Raw genomic sequence first — 23,919 nt, 5'->3', positions numbered from 1 at the left:
GGAACAGATCTGGACAGTCGGGAGATAAACGTGAGAAGGGAGGGACAGGCAGAGGAAACAAAAGTGAAACTGTTTGAGCACAATATTCCAGAAATCTTTTGGTCTTTTTGAGTGTAGCCTTCACCGATTTGAGATCTACCATACCATTCTCTCACTAGAAGGGAAAACCTATAATGGCAGCAGGCCATAAAAGAGACCCAGTTTGGGAATATTTTAATGAAGTTCCTCTACCTGTGGGTAAGACAGGCATGCGTGAAAAATGCAAACAGTGCAACAAAGAAATGCAAGGCCGGGTTGGCCAAATGAAACAACATCATGAGAAGTGTTCCTTCTCAGGAGGAAGATGCGTTGAAGATGATGAAAGGAACATGTCTGAACACACAGGATCTTCAGGTTGGTAAACTTTTTTATTTCATACTTCTTTCTTAAGGACTGCCTGTCGTCCTTCTGGACTGTTCTTGGATTCTCATCTTTGAGCAAAAAATATAGCTGTTACTCTATGGTACTATCATTTTAGATGCAGTTGTGATAAAAAATAGCTGAAATAGGCAGATCTTCCTTTTACAATTTCACCTTTAAAGTAGTACTGAGGTGTCAGTGAATGCAATGAGTAATACTAAATAAGCAGTATGGTAATAATACTTAAATAACTGCATTGACTTATTTTGTTTAGGAAAATCCATCCTCAACATACAGGATTCTAAAGACTATCCACCTTCAAGATCACCATCATTTTCTATAGTTTCAGAGTTATCTGCCAATTATAGTGTTTCAGTCACATCATGTATGTCACATTGCCACAGTATATCATCTGTAGCAAAAAGAAAAAAAAGTCTCCATCATCCAGAAACAACCATAGATAAGTTTGTGATAAGAACCAGCAGATTACAAAAAGAGGTAACTGATGAAAAAATTGTCCCGTTTGTTTATGCAACAAACTCTCCTTTCTGTATGATTGAGAACCCACACTTTAACAACATGGTTCAGTCATTAAGACCAGAATGCAGTCCACCCAACAGAGCAGATTTCACAGGCAAATTACTGGATAACGTGTATGAAAGAGAAATTGAGCAGTGTGCGAGAGGTCTAGAGGGTGAAATTGTTAACCTGAATCTTGATGGGTGGAGCAATGTCCACAATGATCCTGTTGTATGTGCTTGTGTGACAACAGAAGAAAGGAATGTCTTCCCTACAGAAACAATTGATACATCAGGAAATGCACACACAGCAGAATGCTTACAAAAGTAGCAGTAAAAGCTATAACAAACTGTGAAAAAAAATTCAAATGTCTAGTATGCAGCTTGGTCACAGACAATGCTGCAAATGAATCCAAGATGAGAAGAAATTTAGAAGAGAGTCCCAAGCTAATAACATACAGTTGCAGTACTCATACAGGTGCAGATGCACCTCCTAGCCAAAGACTGCCGTGTTCCAGAAATAAAGGCTAATGTTGTTGAAATTGCAAAATACTTCTGTAACAACTACTTTGCAGCAGCTGCTCTGAAAAAAGTGGGAGGAACCAAGCTAAACCTCCCACAAGACGTGCGATAGAATTCAGTAGTGGACTGTTTTGAGCACTATATCAAGAACTGGCCTAATCTGATGACAGTGTGAACAAAATCGGGAAAAAACAGATGCACTGTCACAACCAAAGTTCTCAACATTGGGCTTAAGAGAAATGTTGAACACATGCTGAGTACCCTGAAGCCTATTTCTGTAGCCTTGAACAAAACGCAGGGAAATAAATAGCTGTTTTGTTGCTGATGCTGTTGAAATCTGGAAGGAACTGAGTGAGATCTTAAAAAGAGAAATATGCAATGACAGAGTTAAATTACAAGCATTAAAAAAGAATGGGACAAGCACTATCTCCCATAAAGCTCATTTTCTTGCAAATATTCTCAATACTCTGTACCAGGGTCAAACCTTAACTGCTGAAGAAGAGGAGTTGGCTATGACATGGACATCCAGCAATCATCCCTCCATAACGGCAACTATAATAAACTTCAGAGCTAAGGGTGAACCATTCAAGAAACAGATGTTTGCTGATGCTGTTTTAAAGAAAGTCACACCAGTGAACTGGTGGAAGTCACTTAAGCACTTGGATTCAGAGACTGTTGAAGCGATAATCTCACTTTTAACAGCAGTAGCTTCTTCTGCCGATGTAGAAAGAATATTTTCTTCCTTTGGACTAATTCATTCCAAATTGAGAAATCGTTTGGAACCTGAAAAAGCAGGAAAGCTTGTTTTTCTTTTTCAGATTATGAACAAACAGGGAAATGAAGGTGAAGACTATTGAGTTAGCTGCATTAGCCAATATTTTAAGCTTCTCATGTTGACCTGGCTCACAGTTTATTTAATTTTTGTTTTTTTAAAGAAAATATTTCATTTAACTATTTTAGTTAAAAACAAATTTTAAAAAACTTGAATGTTTAAATTCAAAAATTCATATGCTTGTTTTGTTAAAATATTATGTTTGCTGTTGAAGAAAAAAACCAGAATACATAATGTTGTTTAATAAAATAAAACAATTAAAATGTCTGTCTGGTGAGGTTCTCCTCCTAATACAGCATGGCACGAAAATCCTCCAAATATTGATGATTAACCTGTTGAATTGGAGATAGTTCACCTCCCAATGACTTCATAAATATCTGCTTCAATTACCTTTGGGAAATGAAATAACCAATCATTCATTTTCTGATATAGCTGTAAAACTACTCTGAAAAGTTTTCAAAATAAATCACTTTAAAATATACAGTGTGTACCTTCTACATCTATCTCTGAGTTGTGAAGAATATGTATTAAGGTTACAACCACCAACAAGAATGCACTTTTATGTAGAAATCCACGATTAAATCGAGTCTTCCTGACTAGTGATTTAAATCAAATCCACCCTGATCAATGGCAATTAGCCACGATGGGCAGGGATGGTGTCCCTAGCCTCTGCTTGCCAGAACCTAGGAATTGGTGATGGGGATGGATCACTTGATGATAACCTGTTCTGTTCATTCCCTCTGAAGCACCTGGCATTGGCCACTGTCGGAAGACAGGATACTGGGCTAGATGGACCTTTGGTCTGACCCAGCATGGCCATTCTTATGTTCTTAGGTGCAAAATATTAACTTCACAGTTTTCTGAGTAAATATCAGGATTAACAGGGGGACGGACGGGAGGGCAGAAAAGAACTAATAGAGAAAAGTAAGTAAAAGTGGTTTAATATTGTGGTTTCTTTCACAAACTGTACATTAACAGTACATACACATATGCATGTCTGCACATGTGCATCTTCCATTACATTGCCTTACTTTAACAGATAGACTAATTTATTAACAAACACATCTAACTAATATAACTTATTAGATTTTCTTAACATAATCAGTATTTTCAGGTACATGAGTGGTCCAAAATTCTAGTGAACATCAGTAAAAACCAAACAGCAGCTTTTTAAAACCTGGGAATATTTTGGTAAAAATTGTTAAAAACTGAAGAAAGGGCCTTAACTATTAATTTAAAAAACACTGTAAATAAACCAAAACTTTAAAGGAAAGCCATGTGTTTGATTTGTATCCAACCAATTAAAGTGTCATCAAGGAGGTAATTTTTATTTTATCAGCATATACTCTATGTGCTAAGGAATTGTTTTTGTTGTAAAAGTAGATCCAGTTGCTCAAGGTTTTTAAGGAAACCTCAACAATTGTTATTGTCTGTTCAACTGATGTTGTACATTAGGTAACTGCGCAGACAACTAACAAACTTGTCACATAAAATAATATTTACATGGGATAATATTAAGGAAGAACAGCTAATGGGGGGAAGAAGAGCTTGTATTAAAATTATTTATTTGCTGAGTATAGACATTGTGCACGACACTGTACAGAACAGAGTAAGACAGTTCCTTCCCCAAGGAGCATACAATCTAAGCCCTGGTCTACACTATGAGTTTAGGTCGAATTTAGCAGTGTTAGATCGATTTAACCCTGCATCTGTCCACACAACAAAGCCATTTTTGTCGACCTAATAGGCTCTTAAAATCTATTTCTGTACTTATCCCTAACGAGGGGATTAGCGCTGAAATCGACAATGCCGGGTTGAATTTGGGATAGTGTGGATGCAATTTGATGGTATTGGCCTCCGGGAGCTATCCAGGAGTGCTCCATTGTGACTGCTCTGGACAGAGCTCTCAACTCGGATGCACTGGCCAGGTAGACAGGAAAAGCCCCGCAAACTTTTGAATTTCATTTCCTGTTTGACCACCGTGGCAAGCTGATCAGCACAGGTGACCGTGCAGATCTCATCAGCAGAGGTGACTATGGAGTCCCAGAATCGCAAAAGAGCTCCAGCATGACTGAATGGAAGGTACTGGATCTGATCACTGTATGGGGAGACAAATCCCTGCTATCAGAACTCTGTTCCAAAAGACTAAATGCCAAAATATTTGTAAAAATCTCCAAGGGCATGAAGGACAAAGGCTATAACAGGGACCCACAGCAGTGCCACGTGAAACTTAAGGAGCTCAGGCAAGTCTACCAAAAAACCCAAGAGGCAAACGCCCGCTCGGGGTCAGAGACCCAGACATGCTGCTTCTATGATGAGCTGCATGCAATTTTAGGAGGTGCCCCTACAACTACCCCACACCTGTACGAGGACTTCTGCAAGGGAGTCTCACGGAACAGGGATGAGGATTTGGGGGACGAGGAAGATGATGAGGAGGGGGAGGTTGAAGATAGCGCACACCAGGCAAGCGGAGAAACCGTTCATCACCCTGGAGCCAATACCCTCCCAACCCAGGCTCCCGGACCTTGAAGGCGGAGAAGGCACCTCTGGTGCGTGTACCTTTGTAAATATAATACACGGTTTAAAAGCAAGCGTGTTTAATGATTAATTTGCCCTGAAGACTTGGGATGCATTCGTGGCCAGTACAGCTACTGGAAAAGTCCCCTCCAGGGACATCTCAATGAAGCTCTCCTAGAGGTACTCCCAAAGCCTTTGCAAAAGGTTTCTGGGGAGGGCAGCCTTACTGCGTCCTCCATGGTAGGATGCTTTACCACGCGAGGCCAGTAGCACGTAGTCTGGAATCATTGCATAAGAAAGCATGGCAACGTGTGGTCCCGGTGTTTGCTGGCATTCAAGCAACACCCGTTCTTTATCTCTGTGTTATCCTCAGGGGAGTGATATCATTCACGGTTACCTGGTTGAAATAGGGGAATTTTATTAAGGGGACATTCAGAGGTGGCCGTTCCTGCTGGGCTGTTTGCCTGTGGCTGAAAAGAAATCATCCCTGCTGTTAGCCACGTGGTGGGGGAAGCAGTGAATCTATCATCCCAGAGAATTAGGTGTGTGTGGGGGGGGGGTGGTTAGTTGGGTTTGTGCTGCATGTTAACCCGAAAACATCAGTCCCTCCTTTTAAATGGCCAATGTGTCTTTCAGTTTTACTCTCCCTTTTTTTCCTCCCGTAGCTGCAAATGTTTCAACACTGCCACTAACATCTCCATCCCAGAGGCTAATGCAGATAAGAAGGCCAAAAAAACCGCACTCGTAATGAAATGTTCTCTGAGCTCATGCAGCCCTCCCGCACTGAAAGAGCCCTGCAGAATGCATGGAGGCAAACAATGTCAGATTCCAGGTAAGCACAAAATGAACATGAGTACAGGAGGGACGTGCGAGAGGATAGATGGCTGGAGCAACAGGAGAGGTGGCGGCAGCGTGATGAGAGGAGGCAGGATGCAATGCTGAGGCTACTGGAGGATGAAACTGACATGCTCCGGCAAAGGGTTGAGGTGCAGGAAAGGCACAGACGGCCACTGCAGCCCCTGTATAATCAACCGCCTTTCTCCCCAAGTTCCATAGCCTCCTCACCCAGATGCCCAAGAACACGGGGGGTGGGGGGGGTGGCTCCAGGCACCCAACCACTCCACCTGAGAGGACTGCCCAAGCAACAGAAGGCTGGCATTCAATAAGTTTTGAAGTGCAGTGTGGCCTTGTCCTTCCCTCCTCCCCCACCCAATCTGGTGCTTCCCTCCTCCTGGGCTACCTTGGCAGTTATCCCCCTATTTGTGTGATGAATTAATAAAGAATGCATAAATTTGAAACAATGACTTTATTGCCTCTGCAAGCGGTGGTCGAAGGGGAAGGGGAGGGCGGTTGGCTTACAGGGAAGTCGAGTGAACCAAGGGGGCGGGTTTTCATCAAGGAGAAACAAACAGAACTGTCACACTGTAGCCTGGTCAGCCATTAAACTAGCTTTCAAAGCTTCTCTGATGCGCAGCGTGCCCTGCTTTGCTCCTCTAATCGCCCTGGTGTCTGGCTGCACGTAATCAGCGGCCAGGCCATTTGCCTGAACTTCCCACCCCGCCATAAATGTCTCACCCCTTACTCTCACAGATATTTTAGAACACACAGCAAGCAGTAATAATGGGAATATTGGTTTCGCTGAGGTCTAACCGAGTGAGTAAACTGTGCCAGCGAGCTTTTAAACGTCCAAATGCACATTCTGCCACCATTCTGCACTTGCTCAACCTATAGTTGAACAGCTCCTGACTACTGTCCAGGCTGCCTGTGTATGGCTTCATGAGCCATGGCATTCAGGGGTAGGCTGGGTCCCCCAAGGATAACTATAGGCATTTCAACATCCCCAATGGTTATTTTCTGGTCTGGAAAGTAAGTCCCTTGCAGCAGCTGTTCATACACACCAGAGTTCCTGAAGATGCAAGCGTCACGTACCTTTCCCAGCCATCCCACGTTGATGTCTGTGAAACGTCCCTTGTGATCCACCAGTGCTTGCACTACCATTGAAAAGTACCCCTTGCGGTTTATGTACTGGCTGCCTTGGCGCTCCGGTCCCAAGATAGGGATATGTGTTCCATCTATCGCCCCACCACAGGTTAGGGAATCCCACTGCAGCAAAGCCATCCACTATGACCTGCACGTTTCCCAGAGTAACTACCCTTGATAGCAGCTCAGTGATTGCGTTGCCTACTTGGATCACAGCAGCCCCCACAGTAGATCTGCCCACTCCAAACTGATTCCCGACTGACTGGTAGCTGTCTGGCGTTGCAAGCTTCAAGAGCGCTATCGCCCTCACGTCTCAGCTGTGAGGGCTGTTCTAATCTTGGTATTCTGGGGCTTCAGAGCATGGGAAAGCAAGTCACAAAGTTCCATGAAAGTGCCCTTACATATGTGAAAGTTTCACAGCCACTGGGAATTGTCCCAGACCTGCAACACTATGCGGTTCCACCAGTCTGTGCTTGTTTCCCGGGCGCAGAATCGGCGTTCCATGGCATGAGCCTGCCCCATTGCCACCAGAATAGCCAAATTGCTGGAGCCCGTGCTTTGAGAGAAGTCTGTGTCCATGTCCTCATCACTCTCGTCACCACGCTGCCATAGCCTCCTCGCCTGCTTTTGCAGGTTCTGGTTCTGCATATACTGCATGATAATGCGCGAGGTATTTACAGTGCTCATAACTACCACGGTGATCTGAGCGGGCTCCATGCTTGCCGTGGTATGGCGTCTGCAGGAGAGCAGAGTTGCAGGGGAAGCGGTGGTTGGATGGCCAGTTTTGCAGACCTACTGCACTGTCTGCTGCCAGGACACAACAGCTGAGCGGGCTGCACGCTTGCCGTGATATGGCGAGACAAGAGCAGCCAAGGAGAGTTGCAGCGGAAGCGGCAGATGACGATGGTCATATAGAGGACCTGCGAGACCACCAGGAGAGCAGAGTGGCAGCGGAAGCGGTAGTTGGATGACAATGGTTTGCAGCCCTACTGCACTGTCTGCTGAAAGCAGTATGGCGCCCGCACGGAAAAAAGGTGCGAAACGATTGTCTGCCATTGCTTTCACAGAGGGAGGGGTGACTGATGACGTACCCAAAACCACCCACGACAATTTTTTTGCCCCATCAGGGAGCTCAACCCAGAATTCCAATGGGTGGCAGAGACTGCGGGAACTGTGGGATAGCTACCCACAGTGCAGCATTCCAAAAGTCGATGCTAGCCTCGGTACTGTGGCCGCACTCTGCCGACTTAATGTGCTTAGTGGGGGCCACACAATTGACACAATTAAAATCGCTTCCTAAAAAATTGACTTCTATAAATTCGACCTAATTTCGTAGCATAGACATACCCTAAGAAAAAAGTTCAAAAAGCACCAGCTGACCACGTGACAGGGATGTTCAACAGTGCAGCACATTTTGTTTTTAGTGTTAATAACAAATCATAGCACCTACAGGTTAAAGAGAACAATGACAGTCTTTACAGGAGATGTGCATTTTGAGGAGGATTCAAAGGAAAGGGCTTTTAGAGACTGCTACTCTGGGATGAAGAGGGCATTTCAGGCAGACAGGGCAGAACAGAAAAAGGCTCACTATTCATACTCAATGCACAGAACTCCAGATAACATTTATCAATGCTGCAGATCTCTTGTGAAGGTGACAAGTAAAACAGATTTGTTTACACTGATCATGTGTGTCATTATTTTACTATTTGTGCACTATGGTGAAATTAATGCAAAGAAGGAAGAAATACAGAGTACTGATTGCTTTTTATTGTTGAAATTTTTAAGACATGCTACTTGTTAATGCTCTGTTGACCAGTGTTATCTGGAACATGACATCCCAGATGGGCATTAAATGCTGAAAAAATAAAACTACTGGCCAGTCTGAACATTAAACAAATTATTTACATTTAATAATTACTTTAAAAGTACCATTTATAATAATTGGACACTCTTCAGGCTTGAGTTTCTGTCTTGCACCAGCTAGGAGAGATCTCTAACACACTCTATGTTTAAATATACCTAAAAGATTAAGTGACTGCTTGCCTCAAGAAGGGACAATGGACATCTGTGCCCTCAACCATCAGTTCTAATATAGCACTTTTCATCCATAAATCTTTACAAAGGTGGCAAATATTACCCACATTTTACAGATAGGGAAACTGAGGCACTGGGAGGTGACATCACCCAGCAAACCACCAGTGGCAGGCAGAGGAATAGAACTCAGGTCTTGAGTCCCAGTCCAGTGCCCCCCTTGAGAAATTTAAAAATCTCCAGTACTACAAGTGAAGACAGCTGAATACAATAAGCTCAATGAAATTTCATAAAAGTGAACCAAACAAGATTCCTCCCGCTCTGAGGGGAAAAAGCAAGACACATTATTCATATTCTACTCATCAATAAAAAGGATTATTGAGAGAGGATTGAGAGAGAGCTACAATGCCTCAAGCATACCCACAGAGGCATTCTAAACAAATTTAAACAGAGCATGGGAAGAGCTGTGACATAACCAGATTTTGCAGCACTGACATGACAATCAATCACTGTGGAAATACAGAGTCCAGAAAATGATGTTTAGCAGAAGTAGAGAACTCATGTAGATGTTCTGCACACCTGAAGTCTGAAACTGGCTGCTATCACTAGTATACTATTGATCAAAGGCACCTTTAATATGATAAGTTAAAGGCAGTTTAGCTAAAGTTATGTAGTCTTGCAAACAATTTTTGAAGGTTTCCTTAGACCAGGGGTGGGCAAACTTTTTGGCCTGAGGACCACACCGGAGTGCGAAATTGTATGGAGAGCCAGATAAGGAAGGCTGTGCCTCCCCAAACAGCCTGGCCCCTCCCACTTCCCACCCCCCTCAGAACCTCCCACCCATCCAATCCCCTCCCCCCCCACTCCTTGTCCCCTGACCGCCCGCCCAGGACTCCACCCCCTATATAACCCCCCCCCCCCCCCCCCCGCTCCCAGTCCCCTGACTGCCCCGCACCCAGAACCTCTGCCCTATCCAACCTCCCCCCATTCCCCGTCCCCTGACTGCCCCCTCCCAGGACCCCCCGCCCCTAACTGCCCCCCCCAGAACCCCACCCCCTATCCAACCACCTCCTGCTCCCTGACTGCCCCCCAGGACCTCCTGCCCCTTATCCAACCTCCCGGCCCCCTTACCATGCCACTCAGAGCAGCATGTCTGGGAGCCGCGCCGGAGCCAGACACGCTGCCCTGCATGAGCGTGCAGCAGCATAACTGCGGGGAAGGGGGGGGACAGCAGGGGAGGGGCCGGGGGCTAGCCTCCCAGGCCAGAAGCTCAGGGGCCGGGCAGGACAGTCCCGCAGGCAGGATATGGCCCGCGGGCCGTAGTTTGCCCGCCTCTGTCTTAGACCAAAACTTACTTAATGTTGTGGTGCCAAATGAAGGAAAAAACTCGATAAACTTATGGCTGGGTAGCATTTGCCTGATCCAATAAAATTCAATAGACCTTTTCAAATTTACTTCATGACAAAGAGCTTCACGAAGACAGACGTGGAAGCAGAGGAAAATTATTGAATGATTAAAGTGATAACAGATGAAATTTAGGATTAATTTCCACCATGACTTGTACCTAAAACTTAGTACAATCATTAATATCAAGTGAATTTAATCCTAAGAGATAAAGTTGAAGCTAGGAATAAAAGTTTAAAATTAAAATATGGGGTCACAAGAATCAAGTGGCTCAAAAAGAGGTTTTATCAGCTAAGGATATTAATTGCCCATGATACTGGAGGTTATTACTAAGAAGATTTTTAACAGAGTTTTTCAACAATTCTCTCATAAATTGGAAGGTGGCGGGCTAAACTGAAGTAGGTCTATCTTTTCCATATTCATAAAAAGCCAAATTTCTGTTAAATGAACACAGGGAAGATACCTGTAACCTAGACAGGCCAGCACAGAAGATATTCCAGCAGTTTTTGCTGGAAGTCCATGTAATGATCCACTTACATTGATAAAACAGTCACCATGCCAAGAATTATAGATCTCACACCTGCAAAGGTTTTTGTTGTTCTGATGACACTTTTTGTACCAAGGTAAAGAAAAGGCTGCAGTAGTAATGAATCCTTTCTGTTTTCTCCTTCCCACCAAACCTATCGTGACTTCTATAATCCTGAACTGGATTTATCAATCCCTTAAAAAAGGCCAAGACAGATATGAAATGTGTGCTCTGTCAACTAAAAGCATCATCATCTTGCTAGCTCACATCCTAAGCTGACATGGCCATGCCAAAGACAAAGTCAGTTTGTATTCATAATGGACATCCAGGGCTGCTGAAAACAAAGAAATCAAACTGTCGCTATAAAGAAAAACTAGAAACCCAAATGATAACTAAATTAGACAAAACCAACAGGTCCTTTTAATTTAAAATTAAAAGTTAAAAAAGTTCACATACTACATTTACCTCTGAGTCCCTCTGACAATTGTATGATTTTTACTAAAATGTTTCTCTCTCCTGTTGCAGTGTGAAAGATCCTCACAAACAGGGGGACTGACTGACTACATAGGGGAAACTGATCAGACAAATAGTCTGTCAAATTCACAAGCTACACAAACTAACCCCACCCCAAATATTTTACCCTTCTAATCTCTTTTTGTTTTAGAGATCTACTGATGTGGCAACCACTACCTATGATAAATAATGACAGGTTTCAGAGTAACAGCCGTGTTAGTCTGTGTTCGCAAAAAGAAAAGGAGTACTTGTGGCACCTTAGAGACTAACCAATTTATTTGAGCATAAGCTTTCGTGAGCTACAGCTCACTTCATCGGATGATAAATAATGTTTCAGATAGATTAAGCAGTGAAATATAGAAACATAATGGGAAGTTACAAGAGAAAGAAACAGCTTAAAAAGTGATTGGAACTATAAATTTCACAGGCATTTCTGTTGAAAAAAGCAGCAACCACTCAAAATCACTTTCCATGCTGGGAAATAAAACAGCACAAGGACTACAAAGCTTTTCAGACAGGAGAAAAGAAAGTGACAGTTGATGGTGTTAAATTCCATTATGTCCCAACAAAGCGCACGATTTCACCTTTGAGATGAGACAGTTCTGTTTCCTTGCTTCTATGTACTGCAAAGCTCTTACAAGCCAGAGGCTTGAGACCCAAAAACTGGGATCTATGGTACATACTTACCTTTAGAAATTTATACTCAAAAGATTTTAGTTAACTGCATGCCTATTAAACCCAAGTCACTAATGTCCAAAAGTAAGAGTATACTCTGATACTGTGTTCTTATGATAGTTTCCAATATTGCTAAAATGATTGTATTTACACCTAATATAATCAGACTGCAATGTGAAATCAGTTATTTGCGTGTGATAACCTGCATTAATGTTCCAAACTTAATCAGGCTCTTCCATTTCCCCTGCTTTGCTAATCTGACCCAGCATCCACATGTCCCATTCTTAGAAGAAAACATTCCATCATATAACCAATATAAAACTTAAGAAAGTTTACCACTTCACAAACCAGGAGCATAAACTACTGTTTCTTACTGGAAAACAAGGTGAATTTTATTCTTACCATTTTCATCTACAGCAAGTACACTTGCTCCCTTGCCTAAAAGTTCTTGAACTACAACTGTTAATCCATTTCGAGCAGCAACATGCAGAGGTCTGTGAAGACAAACAAACCTGGTTATAGAAGAAGCATCAAAACAAGATACAAAAGAATATTTTAGGGATCAAGTGCCCATCCATAGTGACAACCACACTATGTATAGCCTTTATTTGTTCTGTTCCTTAACTTCTTATACAATGTAAAAATTAAAAAAAATATATTTTCATTTAAAAGTAAAAAAAGAAAAAATGTAAAGCTGAATACTCATTATTCCTCTTAACAGCAAAGAACATTTCTGCAGTAAAAATTATGTACTAGTAATACTTGTTCCTTTTTACGACATATGACATTGTGAGGGAATAACTCTTCATCTGGCATGCCTTATGATAACAAAAATATTAAAAAGCACTTGTTAAAAGGGCAGCAACAAACGTTCCCCTTTAGTGTTATTATAGCAGCTAGTTGTGTCCATAATTAAAATAACTAATCTTTCACTGCAATCTGAAAGTCAATTGCAGCACATCTGGGGAATTATGCAGGTCAATGGCAATTGTCTTTTATTAGAATACCACTAGCAAGATGCTAGTCATATTCTATTATATAGAATAGTTAAAATCAATATTCCCCCAATTTTTTACAAACATGTGTGGAATTAATTTTGTGCGTGCACAAATATGGAGGTTAGGAGATATGGGGGTGGGACCGAGGGGCTTGAAGTGTGGGAAGAGGTTCAGGGCTGGGTAGAGGGTTGGTGTGCAGGCCCTACCATTTGTATTCAAGTGGTTTGCATGTGAGGTGCTGAGTCGGCATACCTTGGTTATGTAGAGTGCGATATTTTTCAAAAGCAGTCAACATTGGCTTAACTCTGCTCCCACTGAAGTTTTTCCATTGACTCCAGTGAAGGAGAGGTAAGCAAACACCAAGTGCTTCCAGAAACTTTAATCCTTACTTCCTCAAATGCAGGTTTACTAAACACAAATTGGAGTAATTATAATTTTAAAAGAACTCTGTCATATCTCCCACACTGAAGCCGATCATTTAAAAAAAAAAATAACCCAAACACTGGTGTTTGCTTTTTAAGTCTTTAAAGATATATGTATAGAAGTTCATAATATTTGCTGTTACTTTAAACTAGCTTATCCCTACCAAATCTTTCTTCTTCTATTTGAAAACACAGCTGTGTGCTATCACCTGCTTTTCCTAATGAAGCTACATTTTATCAAAGGTTCTCTGTTAACCGGCTTGCTTGACTGGGCATTCATACTTTTGAGGTCAGGATGTACTCAGGGACAGAGCATTGCTGATGTAAAACCAGCAGAGGGAGCTAAATTACTTTTCAGGGTAGTGTAAACCCAGTAATAGGTTTTTACTACAGCTGGTCAAAATTTTTCACACAAATATTTGAAAAGCCCTTTTTCTTGAAATTTTGACAAACAGGAATAAAACTGTGCAGAAATTCTTAGTTTTCCCCACCCTGGCCCAGCATTTGGTCTGTGATGGTATACGGAATTTTGATTGATTACTTAATAGAAATCTTTAAGACAGATTTCAGAGGAACAGCCGTGTTAGTCTGTATTCGCAAAAAGAAAAGGAGTACTTGTGGCACCTTAGAGACTAACCAATTTATTTGAGCATGAGCTTTCGTGAGCCACAGCTCACTTCATCTGAAGTGAGCTGTGGCTCACGAAAGCTCATGCTCAAATAAATTGGTTAGTCTCTAAGGTGCCACAAGTACTCCTTTTCTCTTTAAGACAGAGTACATTCCCAACCAAATTTAAGATAGCACAGATTTTTGTGCTCACACTAGTTTTGCATCAGAAGTAGTCATTTAAATTACACATACTCTCTGTGCTGGTAAAAAGTGGAAACAGTTGTTACAATTAAACTGCAACTAGTGGTACAAAACCATATAAACCTTGCTGTGTACACTCTTTTGCAGTTCTTTTCTAGTAGATAGCAGAGATGATTTCCCTTTGTAATTAGTGATCTTAAATAGGTTCTAATCTTTTAACCATTAGTAATCCCAGCACCCTTTCCCAGGAGCGTGATAGTCTTAAGAGCCAAGTTTTTTCCTGACTTAACCTACTGTGAAACTAGATAAAGTGAATGCATTGCTGCCTGACCTGCTGCAGCAGGGGATAGGTACCTCTCCCCTGCCGCAGCAGCTCCAGGGCCGGGGCTGTGGGAGAGGTGCTTCTCCCCCTCTGCAGCCCTGCATACCCCAAGTAACTACCTCTGTGGGTCCCTTGGTACCCTGAGCTTAGAAGGAACTTTGGTTGAAATACTAATGCCTTTCTTTTAGACAGATTAACTTCTGGCTTTCAGAAACCAAAGATCTCCAACTGTCTCTGCAGATGGAATAATTTTCTCACAATTCAAGGCACGAAGTGGCAAAAAGAACACAGAGCACAATGAATTCATTATCTACTCAAAACCTTCAATTATTAAATGTAACTTTAAATTTTCAAGACATCAATCCATCAAGCAAAGCAGACAGATTTACCTCAAACATTATAACTGCATTCTCTTTTAAAGCATCAGTTGAAGAGGAGTGGTAATCAAAATTTATCTAATTGTTTTTAAAAAGAAACCACAACAGGGCACACAGTAAACCCAATAACTTTGGTAGTTCACCTCAGTTCTATATTGACTTTCATTTATTATGAAGTTTGTGAAAATCCCCAAATTAATCTCACTACACTGTGTATGAAACAAGTACATTATTGATAAATCTTAAACAGAAATAAAGCTCATGGTGCGGGGGCGGAGGGGAAAGAAGAGGTTACATACTTTGTGCAGTAACTGGTTCTTCATGTGTCCCCCGAGGGATGGCTCCACTTCAGATGCACATGTACCACTCAAGCCCTTGGTTGGAGATTTTCAGTTAGTGTCCATCTGGCCCACGCATATGCCTTAATGCTTCCTCATGTTTAATACCGAGACTGTATAGGGGTGCCCAGACAAACTGCCCTCAGCTTCTTCTCCACCCAAATGTCCCCCAAGGAACAGTCTGAAGCAGAGGGGAAGGAGTGCAGGTAGTAGAGCACCCATAGGGACACACGTCTCGAAGAACTGCAATTACTGCACCAAGTGAGTAGTGTGTCTATGGGTGCTCCACTTCAGGCGCCTTCCCAAGCAGTATCCCGAGATGAAGGAGGGAGCTTTAGAATAGAGTCCAGAACCGAAGACAGTACTGCAGAACCAAGTGCTGCATTGGATCTGGCAGCATGGATCAGGGCATAATGTTTCAAAAATGTACATGTAGTGGCCCTACATATTTCAGATATTGCTACATTCTTCAGTAATGCTGTAGATGCTGCCTACGTTCTAGCTCAACATGTTATCACCCTTTCAGGGAAGGGGTGCTGGTGGATGAATGCCTGCAACATCATAACAAGTGATAATACATCCACATATGCATCTTGATAATCTCTGAGTAGGGACTGAGGACCCTGTGGATCCATCCGTGAAGGAATTGAAGAGCTTAGATGGATTTCCTAAATTGCTTGGTCCTATCGAAGTAGAAAGCCAATGCCCTTCTAACATCCAAGGTATGTGAACAAGATTCCTGTAGAGAAAGAACTGTGTGACTTTGGGGAAAACACTGGTCGATGAATGGACTGCTAAAGTGGAACTCTGACAGACGCTTAGGTAAGAATTTGGGGTGTGGACATAGAGAACTTGTCCTTAAAGAACACTTTGAAAGGGGGTGGGGAGGAATCTGCCATCAAGTCTCAATCTTCCTAACCTTACAGGCCAATGTGATGGCTACTAACAAGGCCGTCTTCGTGCAACACAGAACAGGTTGCCATTAGTTCGAATGGAGGTTTCATAAGGTAACTGAATACCAAGTTGAGGTCCTAAGTCAGGATAGGGTTTCTAATCTGGAGACAGAAATTCTCCAAAACCCTTAATAAACAAATAGATGATACTGGATGAGCAAAAATTCTCCTTCTACTGGAGAATGAAAGGCTAATACTGTGGCCAATGGATCTTAGTCGAACTGATAACTTGATTTCTTTAGCTCCAAAAGATAATCAGAGGACTGAAAGTGGCACCAAATAAGGCAAGAGGCATCAACAATACCAGTGGAAGACTCTCTTCCATTTCTGCAGGTAAGTAGTGCAGGTTGATCTTTCTTTACTATTCAGTAGTGCCTGTTGTACTTCTATGGAGCAGGAGGATTCTCTATGAACCATCAAGGAGCCATGCCCTCAGGCGGAGAAACGCTAGGTTGGGATGAAGCATACAACCTGTATCATGTGACAGTAGATGACGAATGGCTGGGAGCCTGGACAACAATTGGACACATACGTGAAGCAGGTAAGGGTACCAAGCTTTTCTTGGCCACGTTGGCACTATAAGGATAACTTTGATTCTGCCCTATCTGATCTTGTTCATCACCGTCAGTAGTAGCAGTGTTTGAGGAAATGCATATAGATCCTTCTTCCAAGATGGAAGAAAGGCATCTCCCAAGGGTCGTGGCCCAGACCCCCTCTTGAGCAGAAAACAGGACACTTCCTGGAGATGGCGAAGAGATCCACTTCTGGCAGTCCCCATTTTAGGAATATACTGTGGAGAACTTGGGCATCTAGCTTCTATTCCTAATCCTGTGAGAAGTGTCTGCTGAGGACATCAGCGGTGTTGTTCTGAATACCTGGGAGGTAGACTGGTGAAATTTGGATCTGATGAGCTATGCTCCAATTCCACATTTTCACGACTTTGCTGCATGGGGATGGGGATCAGGGTGATTTCTTGAGTTGTTCATGTACCCTGAGTTGTGAGGGTATTGAGGAAGGCTCCCCATCCCAACAGTGATGCATCTGTTGTTAAAGTCACTGATGGGGCTGGGCAACAGAAAGGAACACCTTCACAGACATTGAGTTGATCCTTCCACCAGTCTAAAGAGTCCCTCACTTGAAGAGGAACTATCAACTGTCTGTCCAAGATGTGTTAGATTGGAGAATATGCTGCTTTGAGCCAACTCTGGAAGCAATGGAGAGGTAGCCTCGTGTGATTTGTCAAAAAGGTGCAAGTTGCCACATGTCCCAGGAGCTGAAGTCCATTCCTTATTGTGGTTCAAGGGCTCCCCTGAACTACCCATCCAGAAATGACAAAGTTAAGAAGCTGCTAAAGGAAGATAGGTTCTGGCTGTCAGTGAGCCCAAATATGTCTCTATAAACTGTACCTTCTGTACAAGGGTTAGATGTGGACTTTTTTACATTCAGCTACAGACCCAACTCTGGACCACAGCAAGGACCATCTGGGTAGAAGACAGCATTGCTTCGTAGGAGTGGCCCTTGAGTAGCTGGTTGTCAAGGTATAGGAAGAGTATGATCGCTTCTTGTCAAAGGTAAGCAACCACTACTGCCAAGACTTTTGAGAACAACCTTGGGGCCAAGGAAACACTGAAGGAAAGCACTCATTATTGGAAATGATCCTAGCCTATAGTGAAGTATAGGTATTTTCTGTGCAATGGGTACATTGTTATATGGAAATATGCATCTTATATGCTGTGGGCTGAAAACCAAACCCCTTTCTCTAATGAAGAAATTATAGCTGCCAGCCACACATTCTGAACTTTTGAGACTTCACAAACTTGTTTAGAAGTCTTAGATCTAAGTAACATCCTTGGCACAAGGAAATACTTAGAGTAAAATCACCTGCCCCTGTGAGGAGGAGGAACTGCCTCTATTGCTCCTAACTGAGAGAGTTCACTTCTTGTCTCAATAAAAGCTTGCAAGAGCGGTCCCTGAAGAGGGATGGGGGCGGGGTCAAAGGGAGGGAGGGACATAAAATCAAAGTATACCATTCATTTTATGACCTCTATAACCCAGTTGTCTGTAGTGATCCATCTCCAAGCATGCTGGAACTAGGCAAGGTGGTCTCTAAAGGCGGGAGGTGGGCTAACGAGTGCAGCTGTAAATCCAGAGGTGCAGTAGGATGTGAACCCTTGACCAACCTATCAAACCTGTTGCTTTGAAGACAACTGGGTGATCTTGGACGACGGTTGGGAGGCCCTCCCTCTCCAAAATCTACGTCTCTTTCTGTGGGGTGGGGGAAGGGGTTTAGTGGACCTATCGAACCCAGAAAACTGAATAGGATGCGATCAGTGGCAGTCTGTGACTCACTAAACCTTTTCTTATTTGTAGGTGTATATATACCCAGCGATAGTAAAGTAGCCCTACACTCCTTTAGAGTATGCAAGGACTCATCTGTGGTTTCCAAGAACAGCTTACAACCATCGAAGGGGAGGTCCCTCCACTGTGTTTTCTATTTCTCAGAAATCCCGAGGGATGGAGCCAAGATGCCCTGCACATCACCACTACGGAGATGGACCTGGCAACAGTGTCTGCAGCAACTTAGGATTCTTGAAAAGCAGTTCTGGACACCAACTGACCCCCTGACGCAGTGGATTGGAATTGCTCCCTATATTCTTGTGGCAGATGTTCAATAAAAGCTATGAATCTGTTATAATTTATAAAATTATATTTGGCTTAGGGATGTAAATAGTGGTTAAAAAAGTAACCGTGTAACTGATTAAAATTTTATTGGTTACACAGTTAAATGTTTAACCAGGGAACTAGCACTCCTACATTTTACACAGGACTCCACTGCCCGCTGGTTAGGGAGGAGAGGGCTGTACAACTCTGGCCTACCTATGAGACAGTATCAGTAGTTTGGCAAATTGTTGATAGGCAGCCCAAGGATCACAATATTGCTACTGGGGGGGCCCATATAGCATTGGGGGTGGCATGCAGGGTTGGTTCCACCACCCTTGATAATGAGCCTAATCTTCCCTATGATTTGCAGAGAATGTGTTCCTGAAGGGATATGTTGGGGAACCCTATAGAGAAACAGGAGACCAGCAGGGACTTCCCTTCATCCTCCCCTCCATTACATTCAATGGATGACTATCTGCAGAAAATAGTGGAGTCTCCTCCAGTATTGGAGAACAGTAGCTCAGAGTCTGAGTACTCAAACATGCTCAGTACTCATGAGGAACTGGGACTCCGTTATAGAGTGGTCCTTAGTATATCTGAACTCCTGTGGTATCGAGTAGGGGATTGGTACTAATGCGGTAGCTGAGGCCACAGTTGCTGTAGCCAGTGGTACCACTGATGGCGGGTGTACTAAAGTGGACGCCAATGGTGTCTGGTGCTGTTGCTTACTTGATGCCCAGGATTCTACATGCATGGGTACCAATGGTTGGGCTAAACATCATTGAGTGTCTCTGCTTTTGCCTTCCTTACTGGTAGAAGGTACTAAGGGCCTATCGGAGTCATTTCTCTCCTTCATGCTACAGGACCTTACGGCCCCACCAGTACTGGAGGAGGAATCCTTCGATTCAACAGTATTGAGTCAAGAGGATAAGGCTTTGGAGACAGTAGATCTCACCAGGGAACTGGGCCTATTTGGAGCTGGCTCCTTAAGGTGAGACTCCACAATCCTCTTTTTGGAAGCCTTCCCTGAAGCCTCCAAAAAGAGGGGGGAGAGGGGATGGGATGTCTCCTGACCGCACTCAGAAGCTGGCTGAAGGGAGCGTTCCTTCATTACCAGTCTGAGTTTAGTCTCTCTGTTTTTCCTTGCCCTGGAGTTGAGGGCCAGGCAGAAGTTACCCTTCTGGGAGACACAGGACTCCCTCAAGCAACAGACACACACAGAGTGGCTGTCATTCACAAGTATAGCCTTTCAGCATGAGAGGCAATGTTTGAGATCTGGCAAACCAGGTATGCCCAGCCAGGAATAAGATACATCTCCCTGAGGGGAAAGAAGGGAGTAAAATAATCCTCTTGCTACTTACCTAACTGACTAATTAGAAGTACATTAACAACTATAAACACTATCTTAATCACTATAGGAATATTAGAAAAGCTGAGGCACGGTCAATGTGGACATGCTAGGGCTCTGTCACAGGCCAAGGCAGATCATAGAATCATAGAATATCAGGGTTGGAAGGGACCCCTGAAGGTCATCTAGTCCGACCCCCTGCTCGAAGCAGGACCAATTCCCAGTTAAATCATCCCAGCTAGGGCTTTGTCAAGCCTGACCTTAAAAACCTCTAAGGAAGGAGATTCTACCACCTCCCTAGGTAACGCATTCCAGTGTTTCACCACCCTCTTAGTGAAAAAGTTTTTCCTAATATCCAATCTAAACCTCCCCCCACTGCAACTTGAGACCATTACTCCTCGTTCTGTCATCTGCTACCATTGAGAACAGTCTAGAGCCAAACTCTTTGGAACCCCCTTTCAGGTAGTTGAAAGCAGCTATCAAATCCCCCCTCATTCTTCTCTTCTGCAGGCTAAACAATCCCAGCTCCCTCAGCCTCTGCTCATAACTCATGTGTTCCAGACCCCTAATCATTTTTGTTGCCCTTCGCTGGACTCTCTCCAATTTATCCACATCCTTCTTGTAGTGTGGGGCCCAAAACTGGACACAGTACTCCAGATGAGGCCTCACCAATGTCGAATAGAGGGGAACGATCACGTCCCTCGATCTGCTCGCTATGCCCCTACTTATACATCCCAAAATGCCACTGGCCTTCTTGGCAACAAGGGCACACTGCTGACTCATATCCAGCTTCTCGTCCACTGTCACCCCTAGGTCCTTTTCCGCAGAACTGCTGCCTAGCCATTCGGTCCCTAGTCTGTAGCGGTGCATTGGATTCTTCCATCCTAAGTACAGGACCCTGCACTTATCCTTATTGAACCTCATCAGATTTCTTTTGGCCCAATCCTCCAATTTGTCTCGGTCCTTCTGTATCCTATCCCTCCCCTCCAGCGTATCTACCACTCCTCCCAGTTTAGTATCATCCGCAAATTTGCTGAGAGTGCAATCCACACCATCCTCCAGATCATTTATGAAGATATTGAACAAAACCGGCCCCAGGACCAACCCTTGGGGCACTCCACTTGATACTGGCTGCCAACTAGACATGGAGCCATTGATCACTACCCGTTGAGCCCGACAATCTAGCCAGCTTTCTACCCACCTTATAGTGCATTCATCCAGCCCATACTTCCTTAACTTGCTGACAAGAATACTGTGGGAGACCGTGTCAAAAGCTTTGCTAAAGTCAAGAAACAATACATCCACTGCTTTCCCTTCATCCACAGAACCAGTAATCTCATCATAGAAGGCGATTAGATTAGTCAGGCATGACCTTCCCTTGGTGAATCCATGCTGGCTGTTCCTGATCACTTTCCTCTCATGCAAGTGCTTCAGGATTGATTCTTTGAGGACCTGCTCCATGATTTTTCCAGGGACTGAGGTGAGGCTGACTGGCCTGTAGTTCCCAGGATCCTCTTTCTTCCCTTTTTTAAAGATTGGCACTACATTAGCCTTTTTCCAGTCATCCGGGACTTCTCCGGTTCGCCACGAGTTTTCAAAGATAATGGCCAATGGCTCTGCAATCACAGCCGCCAATTCCTTCAGCACTCTCGGATGCAACTCGTCCGGCCCCATGGACTTGTGCACGTCCAGCTTTTCTAAATAGTCCCTAATCACCTCTATCTCCACAGAGGGCTGGCCATCTCTTCCCTATTTTGTGATGCCCAGCGCAGCAGTCTGGGAGCTGACCTTGTTAGTGAAAACAGAGGCAAAAAAAGCATTGAGTACATTAGCTTTTTCCACATCCTCTGTCACTAGGTTGCCTCCCTCATTCAGTAAGGGGCCCACACTTTCCTTGGCTTTCTTCTTGTTGCCAACATACCTGAAAAAACCCTTCTTGTTACTCTTGACATCTCTCGCTAGCTGCAGCTCCAGGTGCGATTTGGCCCTCCTGATTTCATTCCTACATGCCCGAGCAATATTTTTATACTCTTCCCTGGTCATATGTCCAACCTTCCACTTCTTGTAAGATTCTTTTTTATGTTTAAGATCCGCTAGGATTTCACCATTAAGCCAAGCTGGTCGCCTGCCATATTTACTATTCTTTCGACTCATTGGGATGGTTTGTCCCTGTAACCTCAACAGGGATTCCTTGAAATACAGCCAGCTCTCCTGGACTCCTTTCCCCTTCAAGTTAGTCCCCCAGGGGATCCTGGCCATCCGTTCCCTGAGGAAGTCGAAGTCTGCTTTCCTGAAGTCCGCTTTCCTGAAGTCCAGGGTCTGTATCCTGCTGCTTACCTTTCTTCCCTGCGTCAGGATCCTGAACTCAACCAACTCATGGTCACTGCCTCCCAGATGAGAAGGAACTGAGGGCAGTTTGCCAGCACATCCCTATACAGCCTTGGTATCCAGAACAAGGAGCCATAGGCAACACGTGTAGGCTGAATGGTCACTGCTAACTGAAAATCTCCGATCAAGGGCTCGAGGCGCATATGTGCACCTGAAGAGAAGCATCCACAGGGACACTACATGAAAAAGAATTGCACCCATTGTCTGTAGCTCAAAATATTAAAGTTCAAGAAGTAAGAAGCATTTCACACCATGAATAAACTGAAATCCATTTGAAAAAGTTATTTATAATTTGGGCCTACTGGATTGAGTTCCTAAACCAAGTGCATCACAAATTATGTAATGTTTTTTAGCAAGATGTGATGCACTTGGTTTAGGAACTCAGTGTAACTGATTGTAAAATAAGCTTCCATACCAGTAAAATATTTTAAACATTAAAATTACTCAAGTTTTGTGCAGCTAAGTGCATGACACTTCTTGCCAGTGAGAAAAAGGTCACTGATTTTCCCTTGGAGAGGCACATGAGCCGTATGGTTGATTCAGGTTGTTTGGAAGAAGTTAGAAGAGACTGTCCCCATCCTCCTTAGTGTGCCCCCATTCTCTTTATCTTATTTTGTTCCCCCTTTTGTCTCCCAGTTTGTTTTTTCTCCACCTCTTTCTGCCTCTCATTAGCCAAGCACCAGGGCAACCAGCCATCACCTCATCTTCACTCTTCTTCTTGCTTAGTGTGTTCCATGCTGCTTAAGATCCAGCATGGTGAGCAGCAAAGAACAGCAGCCTACCTGTCTAATTCCCAAATCAAAGCAGCCCCTAATTGACAGAAGGTGATACTGTAAGGAAATCCACTGAGCAACAATTGGATGAGAGAGATTCCAACAGAGGAGCAGGAACACATGACAGGGTTGCTAAATGCTAAAACACCCAAGAGTCGTTTAGCAACCCTGATAACAATCAGAAGAAAACATAAAAATGTAAGGCCTAATTAAAAGATTTTAGAAATCCATGTTCTAAGCTGCCAATATCACTTAAGAGAAAAAACCCAGAGGAATCAGTTATTAAAATCCTCCATCCCAGTTCCAAATACATTTCACAGCTTTATAGAATGAAATGATTCTTAAATTTTGAATTTCCCGATAACCAGGCTCAAAAAATAGGGTTCTGAGATAAAAGTTTTTAGACATAATGTTAGCTAGAAAATACCATATTGTCACATTGTTTTAATAAAGGTAAACAAAAAGTATTCTCCAGCTAGTATTTTTATAATTAGTTAAGTCACCCTCCTTTTTTTTAAAACAGCAAATTAGATATTTGTAACGATCATTGGAATTAACTGCTATTTAATTTTTAATAGAAAAAGCTGAATAGTGCTTATAAAGAATCAACAC

At 43.3% G+C, this 23,919-nt stretch overlaps 2 protein-coding genes across 5 annotated transcripts in view; one reads left to right on the top strand and one right to left on the bottom strand.

Moving 5' to 3' along the window:
* Positions 1-23,919, bottom strand: part of ANKRD28 (ankyrin repeat domain 28) — a 229,716-nt gene that overhangs the window by 3,626 nt on the left and 202,171 nt on the right. For all 3 annotated transcript variants that reach the window (XM_048838497.2, XM_048838499.2, XM_048838495.2), the window contains one exon: positions 12,320-12,411. In XM_048838497.2, coding sequence (XP_048694454.1) covers positions 12,320-12,411 — 92 coding nt within the window. The remainder of the gene's footprint in view (positions 1-12,319; positions 12,412-23,919) is intronic.
* Positions 55-6,040, top strand: LOC125631593 (uncharacterized). 2 transcript variants are annotated; one of them, XR_012667207.1, is made up of 2 exons: positions 55-393; positions 5,454-6,040. XR_012667207.1 is itself a non-coding variant. In XM_048838511.2 (2 exons), the coding sequence occupies exons 1-2, from the start codon at positions 174-176 to the stop codon at positions 1,246-1,248; spliced, it is 795 nt and encodes a 264-aa protein (XP_048694468.1). In that variant the 5' UTR covers positions 55-173; the 3' UTR covers positions 1,249-2,336. The 2 variants fall into 2 exon arrangements, 1 of the variants encoding a protein (XP_048694468.1); XM_048838511.2 differs by lacking the exon at positions 5,454-6,040 and adding an exon at positions 674-2,336.

The sequence above is a fragment of the Caretta caretta genome, chromosome 2, assembly GCF_965140235.1.
Source record: "Caretta caretta isolate rCarCar2 chromosome 2, rCarCar1.hap1, whole genome shotgun sequence".
Taxonomy (NCBI): Eukaryota; Metazoa; Chordata; order Testudines; family Cheloniidae; genus Caretta; species Caretta caretta.
Note: the sequence above shows the minus strand (reverse complement) of the source record. Positions and strands in the feature narration are given on the sequence as shown.

Bases quoted from the DNA above. Each gene is read 5' to 3' on its own strand.
- LOC125631593 (XM_048838511.2), top strand. From the start codon at position 174: ATGGCAGCAGGCCATAAAAGAGACCCAGTTTGGGAATATTTTAATGAA. The intron at 394-673 runs GTTGGTAAACTT...TATTTTGTTTAG, and splicing joins TGAACACACAGGATCTTCAG to GAAAATCCATCCTCAACATA.